We start from the raw sequence: 10,290 nt of genomic DNA, 5'->3' as shown, positions 1-10,290 counted from the left end.
GTTCCTTGACTTATAAAGAATCACAATCGATTCCGCAGGTAGTCTTCCACTAATCTATTATTATTGCCTAAATTCGATACAACATCGAGTGATCCTTATTGCACACCCTTTTCAATTAATTTTATTCGCTTGAAATCTATGAATTAATTAAATTATTAATGCTTTTGTGTCCTACCGGAATCAGCTTTCTTGGTATAAGAGGAAATAGCGGATAAGACTACATCCGCATTCCCATAGTTCGCCGAGGGACCGGATATTGAAGCTTTTATCTGCACAGCGTGCTGTTTACATCTGGTATGCTTTTGCGGTTAGCAAGATAACGGCCTGCACGGTAGATATTGCGCTAATTGCTAATCGTCCGATTATTTACGGGCGTGCAGTGTAGTGTCAACAAACCCTTGGTTTCCCGGTGCGGTAGGGCGGCCGGTGACCAGCGGCCCCCACCACGTAGAAAGTGAACGTGCTGCCGCCGTCGATGCGTCGCGTGCGCACCACCAACACACGCGGCCCGACGGTGACGCGCGTTGTACGCCGCCCTCTAATATTGTAAAACTAATTACAATAACGTATTCTGCAAGTCTAAAACTCTTTATTCTTTGTGCCAGTATTAACTCTGCTACAATAATGAACACTAAGGTATTCCTGATTCTAGGTAAGTTCTAAATGTTAATTTTATTTGTTAATTGCATTATTACTCTAAATTATTTTACTGGATTACTATAAGTTGCTATAATGCAACGAAGTTAAAAGTTTGTACTAACAAAATCACATCTAGACATTAAAATTATCAGTAAGTACTTTTGAGTTAAGATTTATGGGGAGCAATAGAAAACGGAAATTTAATATTTTTGCGGTGGATGCGTGTAAAACCGCATGGGTCGAGTGACGTCGCGTACCTTTAGCGCACGTAATTCGGTATTCTTCATCCTAGTGCAAGCAAATTAACCTTTGGCAAGGAAACCGCCGACTAAGCTAAATCGACAAGTTTATGTAAATATGGTGAAACTGTTCCCTCGACGAGACATTGTTGTCGTAAACTTGCAAGGGAAACGCGCGTCCATCCGATTACATTGTATTTGACTAAGAACATTGGCTATAAGTATCAATTTAATGCTACGACAACGCCTGACAAATCTTATTGAAAACAAATATTTTAAACTGTCTTGAAATCAATTTGTATTGAACCCATATAAAGTAAAGACTCAAACAATTAGGTCGCGAATTTCTGACTTTTCGACGTCAATTAGAAGTAGGTTTGATCAACAATAAAAATAGTGAATCATATGAAACAAAAGGTATAAATGAGCGAAGCGAAGTTAAAGCGAAGGCGAAACATATTGCGTTAGCGAATGCTTTTTTAAGGTAAATGTTTCTAAAGGGATCTGGCAGTGTCAGTCAGGTAACAAAAGTAGACAGAGAAGTTAGGTACCATAGAGTGTATTAGTGATGCTTTTAATGCAATTCAATTTAAGAACTCTCAACTGAAAAATTCGTTGAAACCAGGCGCAACGTCGAATCGGACGCTATTAAAAACAAACAGAATGGTAGTTTTAGGAACTGAAATTAAATTCCAACAGACGTAGCTGAGTTACTATTTTGAAAAGATTTTTTTTAACCGACTGCATTTGAATGAAAGTCTTTTCTTAAGTTCATTTTCATTTGGACAGCTTTATCTTAATTAAATACTAAGTTATTAGAGATATGTTGCAATTGAAGTACAAACCGTACGAAATTAGTTATTCACTTCTTATGCTTTAAAAATAGGTATGTCAATTAGCCTTACGTAGCGGGGGTAAAGTGCATCCTTCAATAGCTAGGGAGCAAAAAGTGCCAAATTTTGTAATTTACTTCGAGTGATTTAACTCAAACAGCCAGTAGTACGCACGGTTTTAGTTCCGTGCCTTTTCTGCATAGATGGTGGCGCCATATTATTTTCCCGCGTTTGTTATATCTGTGTCTGATTGAAAAAAAAAAATATACCGCGAATAATTCAAAATGTTACTTCGTAATTTTGATATAGACCGAAAACGATTGAATTTTTTTCTCGCAATCGAAGCGAAAAGCAAAGTTTTCATCTCGAGACTCAAAGCCGCCAATATAAACCTTCGGAGTAATAGACACCCTCGCTAAGGGTCGGGTGTCTAACCGCCTCGGGTATGTATTGGCTCGTTTTAGTCCTTCGATAAAAAATATACTATTAGTGCCATTTCGGCCAATTAATATTTTAAATGCGAGAGTAACTCTGTTTGTTACGTTTACACGTCTAAGTCGCTACACCAAATGTGATGAATTTTGGTATAGATATAGATGGGACCTAGGAGAAGGACATAGGCTACTTTTTGTCATAAAAATAAATCTTAAAGGAGTAAAACAGGGGATGAACGTATGTAAGGAAAAGCAATCATTTTCATGATAGTCGACGTCGCGAGCGCCAGTTAGTAATTAATAATAAAAACTTTATATGATAGGTCTTTGGCAATTTTAGGCAAACTTCTGACAAAGGGGAAAGAAGCCTTGCTACCAGGAAACAATTCGACTTGAAAAACGACGTACTTAAATCTGGCGTAAGCAAACATTTACTTATTTCGTGGTAGTCATGTTTCACATAATAGTGGTCGCACGTTACATCGACAATTCAGACCACACGGTCATATATTTAATGAGAAGGAACTTATATTGTGTAATCAACATTACCAAATATCGTGCATGTTACTGAGTTTCCATAATGACTTATATATCTGGAGCATCTCAGTCGAAATGTTGAAATAATATTCTGCGTCATCATACGTATCCTATGCAGTTTACAAGCCGTAGAGCTCCTTATAAAAGAGTTCGTCCAGGGGAATACTGCCACTACATATTTCTGCCGAAAAGCGGTACTCTACTACTACATACTGGTCGAAATTTAATTTAGAGTAACAGTTAAAATTAACTAGTAAAAGAGGTTGTGTACAAAATGTTACTTTCTTGTCGTCGCTAGGGGCGTTGTACGAAGAAGGTGGCCAAGTACCACGTGACAGGTGTATTCTTATGAAATATGTAGTTCGTCCAGTAAATTACCGCTACGTTACCTATTTCTGCCACCAAGCAGCAATGAGAGTATTACTGGGTTCTGGTTTTGTAAAGATATTGGTAAAATTACAGGCATATAGGACTTCTTAACGTATGTCATGGAATTACATCTATTGCCAAGTTTTGTTGAAATCGGTTACCGGAAATGCTCGAAACCGGATACATCCCCTAGTTTGCCACCGTTAGTCTGGAATGTTTTCTTCAATTTTAAATGCGATCGTCAATCATCAAAAATCGTTTTACAAAAGAAACAATGACGGTACCACAAACACCCAAGATATAATATAGAAAAGTTAGTTCGTATACTGACCCGGCCGGGGATCTAACCCGGGACCTCAGAGATAGCGACACCATGAAAACCGTGTGAAAGCCACCCGACCGTAGGGGTCATCACATTTATTATTTATAAGGGCGGTAATTCTCTAAACTATAATTTTATAATACCAACATGAAATAATCATGACAATGTTTGAAGGTAATGGTGTTGTTTTATACATATTTGTACAGACATAGTGTTTATTATACGCATAGTGGAAGAAGATCTATTACTATAACAATTTGTTTCTTATGTGCGCTTTTTTTTAGAACTGCTTCATTACCTAACAGAACAAAATTGAAATTTCAACAAATTCGGTTTGATTGCTAGCATGTACAGACAGCACCTGTTTTGATTGATACATGTGCCTGGAATTGTGAAATTACAGGCACACGGGACTTGTCAACTTATGTCTCAGGGTGTGGCAGTGGCAGTGCCCGTCAGATCTTTGTGATTTAAAACTCTGGCTGGCACTGCAACAATTATGGCCAGGCGTGTTGATTATCACTAGACACGATTTTTTCGTCCCGTCACTAATAAATAAATAAACAAAATGAAAAGAAATACTCTTCCGGTTAACACCAGTACCCTACAGTCATCTATCCCTTACACGTTCTACTTCTGGGCACGGTGTCCTTTTAGCAGAGGGCTTACACTATGAGGGTTGGGGATGTTAAAAGTTTTTCAAGGGTTGTAAACCTTACATTACGAAGGTTTTTTTCACTGTTAGCGAGAGGTATTAAAAATTCACAAAGTAATAGATACATACATACATACATACATACATACTGTTATGGGCAGGCGTGTAGCTTACCATCAGGCACACGACTTGTTCGTCCCGTTACTTAAAGTCATAAAAAAAAAAAAAAAAAAAAAAAAAATACCGCCACAGGAATTCGAACAGTGGACATCTCGATTGAGAAGCAATCGTTTCCCCATCATATACAGACTGATGTAAAAAGTAATTTAGATTTAATATTGTGAAGAGTTTTGTAAAACAGAGTATAGTTTAAAGTGATCTGTGCACTTCATTTCATTTACACTACACTCTGTTTAGAAGCAAGCAAATAAATACATATAAATTTTGAAACCGACGAGAATAACAACAGAATAGGAAGCATCAAGTTTCTGGGAACCACAGAACAATGGATGGGACAGTAGTCTTTTTACATAGCACTTTATGCCTGTTGTTTTCCTTCGTTTCTCAATGCGAATTGCGTTAACAATGTCTCTTTTTTGTCTTCGGTTGAGTTAGGCTTTAGCGTGTGCCATTGACGCGTGTTATTAGGGTTATTCTTCCGGTTAATGGCAATTTTATATTGTTTCGACATAGTGTATTGACATTCGATAGTTGTAGTACCGACCAGTGTACATTTTCATCTCTTTTTTTATATTAATTGAAGGGTCGAAGAATTCGTGTGTCTGGTGGTAAGCGACATGCTTATCCACAGCGCCCATTCCATGTGCCTGTCGTTTCACCAGCCCCTATATCCTTTAAAACCGGAACGCAGTAATGCTCACATTACTGTTTGGCGGCAAAAATAATACGGTGGTAGTACTTCTCTGGACGAACTTTTCGAACACGAAAAGCTCTACTGTTGTGGATAATTTAACGCTGATTATAATTATTAATATAAATATCGAACACTTAGGAAAAAATCTATCGATCCGGGTGGATTCGAACCAACGTCTTCGTGCCAACCAACGTGTTCCAATCATGATCTTTAAAAGATATCCTTCATCTTCAGCTTTATAGTGTTATAGCTCAATCGATCCAATCGATGATTCCGCCAATGTCACGTTAGGAAGACACGCGTTTTTTACTAAAAATTTGACAGGTGAAGTTCGATAGAATTCGCTGGAAGGAGAATTAATAAATATTTATATAGTTTATTTATTATATGTAATAGCCACAATTAATAGTAAAATAAAATAAAATGTCAATGGTTAAAATAAATTAAATGTCAGAAATACGATTTATAGAAGCTGACAAGATTGGATACTGCAGTGTTATCGAAACTGACAAGTTTGTGATAGCTGCAAATGTTAATGCGATTTATGAATTCAAATTTTCAAGTGCATTACCTTATGTGGGACGCAATCGCGATGTGAGAATCGCATAATCAAAGCCCACTATTGATTTCACGTTGCTTCGTCCCGCCGTCGTATAGTCTTTAGACGTAATGGAAATTGCATTCTAACGGAGGTCACAACGAGAGCGTACTTCATATTTTAATGAAACATATTTGAACCGACGTTGTACTTTTCGTAACAGACGTTTTTGTAAATTATGGTAAATTTCTCTGTCTCTCAAATAAAATATCTAGCGGTAAATAGAAGAAGGATCGACGTCTTCAAGTAACATTCGAAATGTTTATTTATTTCTCACACATTATTTATTACTTACAGCACACAATATTAATATAACATCTTCATATAACATATGTATAAATCTATTAATTAAGTAATTAAATTAGCTTACACTTTTGCTGTTTTATTTATCTATGTATTCGTATTATATATTTAGTGCAAACATTTTAGTATAACCAAGTTTCACGCACATATATTTGTTTTATTTGCGCTCGAGTCCGTGCTTCACTCACATCGGGCTTGCTGAAAACCAGCGCTACAGGCTGAAAATCTATCAGCCTGTAGCTAATACTTGAGCAAATCCCGCTTGCGTACTTCGTTCATTTTTTTTATTTTTTATAATTATATTTTAACTTTTGTTGTAAGTACTGTATTTTAGTTTAAAGTTTACAATATTGTATTTTAATTTTAAGACCATGTGTGTCTCGGTGCTTACGCAATAAAGTATTCTTATTCTAAATTAAATGTATATAGAAATATACGATTTTTGCTTCTAGATCATCAATATCATCTTCTGATTGGTTCTAACATAAAAACATGAAAAAACTTTATTAAGAAAGAGAGCATAATTTAGTAAAAAATATTTATATTTGTGAAAAAAATTTAAGAAACTAAAAACAAAATTCCGTGGCCACAATATTAGTAAAGAATTTTCTTTCTTAATTTTTTTTTCACAAATATAAATAATTTTTACTAATATTATGCTCTCCGAATTTTGTTTATTTCTTTTTTTTTAACGAAATTCTGGGAGTATGATACTTATTACTGAGTAAATAAGGCTATTTAGATTAAAATTAGAAAATGACCAAAACTTCAGTTGGCGTAGTGTTCATTGGACGTTTAGCTATGTTTATGAAATACCGGCAAATGCTAGATGCGCCTTCGGGGTTTGCTTATAATAAGCAATATTCTGCCACCGCGTCTATCAACTCGGGGCCTTATCAGGATATTATTTGGTAGCTCGCAAAAATTCATCGTTTTTTAAGTTAATTAGGAGTAAAATAATTACATTTTCATTTATTATGCCTATTTTAGAACCTTTGTTTTATTTTTATTAACAAAATAATACGTAATGAGACTTGTTTTTTCCGAGAAGTTTTTATTTCTAAAAATGTTTGTTTTAATTAAATAAGTAATTACTTTGTTGATTAATATTGTTTATATAATTAGTAGGTATACTCTATAAATATATTTGCTTTGTTCAGATTATTTTCGAAGAAATATCTTTAATTAAAAGAGATCGGAATAGGCGACGTATAGTTACCTAAACGTCAAGAATACATGAAGTGTATAACAAGTCCTTCGGAAATCCTGGGATTATTTTATTTTGTTCTAGATTTTTATGTGCACCTATCAATTATATTTTATTCTCGTGTATGTAAAAGAAAGACGGTAAATGAAAATATGACAGCTTTATTTTGATTTAACGCATTTTATTTTTAATTATTACGAGGTTTCGGAAGAAGGTATCAATCCTATCTATAACGCGTACAGAACGCACGAAAGACGAACCTAAAATTAGAAATCTTTGATCAAATTATTTATTTTGTTCTCATTTTGTTCTATTTTTTAGTAAAGAATAATCTTCACTTGCAACTTGGCAAGAGTAGTAAAACAAAAGTTCTAGAAGGATTCCAAAAATTTTTAAAATAATAGCGCTTTTGGTAATAATATATAGGCTCCAAGAAAGACTTGCCCTGAATATTTTAAGCTTTGCATGTCGTATCTAATACTGTAAAGATATCCGAAGGCAGCTTTCTTTGCTCCGTGACTTCACCTGTGCACTAAGAAAATAGATCAATGCACAGCAAAAAATCGGTTGTCATAAAGTAATTGGCCAATTGTTAATAAGATAGGATGTGGCCGGTGTGTGGCTGTCGGTGGTAAGCGGCCGTGTGAGGATATTTGTAAAATTACGGACTGTGGGAAAAACTCTTGTGATATGGCGTTCCCCTAGAATTCAGAAGGTTTATGAAAACATATAATTTTTAAATTCCAAACCAAGTGCGAGGTTTGAGATTATTGCTTGTCATCCTTTACCGACTTTGCATCCGGCAACATAAAGTTATCAATTAATAATGACTAGTTCACCACAACAGGTAGTACGGACGGAGTCTGTAAAGTGCAGACAGACTTTGTCGTGATTCTGCTTCCCCTGGTCCAATTAGCTTACTGAAGCTGTAGTGTAGTGCTATGCTAGTAAACCTGAAATTTAAAGAATATTAATTGGCATGTCGTCTGCGTCTAGTCAGGGTCTTAGATGGCGGAGTGAAATGTTTGGTTTGGGTTTGGGAGGGTTGTTTAGTATCGCAATAAATAAATACTCTTTGAAATATATAATATTGATCTCAAAATTCCGATGTCAGCTGATAAAATTGCATACGTAAGAGTAATTGCCTTTACAATTTCCCATACATTGATTATGGAGACCTAACGAATGGCTACTTAACGTAACCAATCTTGAAGCATCAATTTAATTTCTTTGTACGATTTGATAAATATGTGGCTTTGAGTTTTAATAAAAACATTCTTCGGAATTTACTTTTATTTCTTAATTCAGAACTGGTTACTAAGCAACTGGGATTTCTATTTTATAATAAATAATAGAATAGTTATGTGAGGTTGATATATTTTTTGAAGATGGAGAAGAAGGAAGAGAAGAAGAAATTCCGTTTTCTGATCTGATTTCTGATGATGATCTTATATGCATATAACATCATTGGTGAAAACGGAATTTCGAGTATCAGAACATCAAAACTTGTCAAATTATGATACGAACTATATATAGCCACACTTTCCATATTCACCAGATTTAGTCTCATTTAACTTTTTATCAGATTTCTTACTGATATGCATCAAATGAGGATGCGAGGAGTTCAACTGCCTCGAAGGTTTTTGTTCTTTGAGTTTCTTCGATTTTTTATATCAATTTTAATGATGAAATAACTATAACGAACTATATACTTTAACGAACACCACTTTTTTTAAACATATTTTTTAATACCTTGGGCCCTATGCAATAATAGTTTTAATTTGGTTATAACATTATTTGACGATCTCCGAGGTCTATTGGTTTTAACACCGGTTTACATGGTGTCACCATCTCTGAGGTACCGGGTTCGATTCCCGGCCGGGTCAGTTTAGAAACGAACTTTTTAAATCTTAAGTTTATTGAATGTTTGAACACAATGATAATCTATTATTTTTGTGAAATTACTCCACTAGTTTGTAATAATTATTAATACAAAGATCGAACATTTAGAAAAAAATCCTTCTATTCGAACCAACGTCTTCCAGAAAATCGTGATAGACGCAATGCCAGTTACGCTACGGTACGAACTAGCGGACCTTAGGAATTTTCCTATGGTGTTTGTTGAAGACATTTGTTTTTGGTTTTAATGATGTTTTTACCGTAGCGCCATCTGTGAGAAATCTGTGAAAGCTTTTCTTCACTCAGCCTTTAACTTTTATATATTGTCTCGAATCTGGGTGTTTGTGATACCGTCGTTGTTTCCGATTTTCATAATACAGGTGCTATAGTTTACTTTAGGATTATTGCAACGAATGTGATGTTGTCTTATATTGACAAAGGAGTAATAATAATTACAGGGTCCTCAAAATTAACGAAGCTTAATAACTTAATCACTTTATTAACTACTTAATAATCTGCTAAGTTGCTTTATTTTCGAGGTTTATAACTCAAGCCAATGTAGCTATGAACAAGCGTTAAAGAAAAACAACAATTGCAGATATTTAAATACAAGTAACTGATAACAATGTCCTCGTAACACTGTAAATCTCGTGAGAACTAAGATACTTATCTTACGATTGTGTCTGATCCCTCTTACAGCATTGTTCCGAGTGTTGTACTAGCGGATATAGAAATAGAGAGATGAAGGTAAACAACGCTTTATAGAGTTTTCTTTCGACGATATTTAGTGACATAGACATACATATGTTTCAATACTGATGGAATTTGATAAAGCTCAAAGGATACTCTTAAAAATTTGCCTTTTTAAACCTAAATTATTCCCGACGGAAAATTTGAACAAGGAAGTGAATTTGCTAAGTGTTAGACAGCTTTATTTGTTATCGATTACACTACATCAACACTCCGAAATACTTCTCCAAAACCGTAGTGTTGTGAACTAAAAAAGAAGACATTACTCCATCTGTGCCTCGGTTTCCGTTAGAATCAGGCAGAGTGTATAATTTATTTAACAAAAAACTAAATACAATAAATGTATCAAAATATGGGTCGAAAAGGAAATTAATTTATATATTATACTTACAAACACTAAAGTATGAAAATCCTGAAAAAATTTATTGGAATACCATTTTAAACACACACACACACACACACACACACACACACACACACACACACACACACACACACACCCACACACACACACACACACACACACACGCACGCACACACACACACACACACACACACACACACACACACACACGCACACACTCGCACATCTCTCATGATTTACTTTACGCTCCAGCTTTCCAGTATCTAT

At 35.0% G+C, this 10,290-nt stretch overlaps 1 protein-coding gene across 2 annotated transcripts in view; it reads left to right on the top strand.

The window, feature by feature from the left end:
- Nucleotides 1–471: 471 nt before the first annotated feature.
- Nucleotides 472–10,290, top strand: part of LOC113239422 (putative mediator of RNA polymerase II transcription subunit 12) — a 76,771-nt gene continuing 66,952 nt past the window's right edge. For both annotated transcript variants that reach the window (XM_026476426.1, XM_026476425.1), the window contains exon 1: nt 472–652. In XM_026476426.1, coding sequence (XP_026332211.1) covers nt 625–652 — 28 coding nt within the window. In that variant the 5' untranslated portion in view covers nt 472–624. The remainder of the gene's footprint in view (nt 653–10,290) is intronic.

Source organism: Hyposmocoma kahamanoa, unplaced genomic scaffold (genome assembly GCF_003589595.1).
Source record: "Hyposmocoma kahamanoa isolate Upper Pololo Valley unplaced genomic scaffold, ASM358959v1 99879, whole genome shotgun sequence".
Classification (NCBI taxonomy): Eukaryota; Metazoa; Arthropoda; class Insecta; order Lepidoptera; family Cosmopterigidae; genus Hyposmocoma; species Hyposmocoma kahamanoa.
Note: the sequence above shows the minus strand (reverse complement) of the source record. Positions and strands in the feature narration are given on the sequence as shown.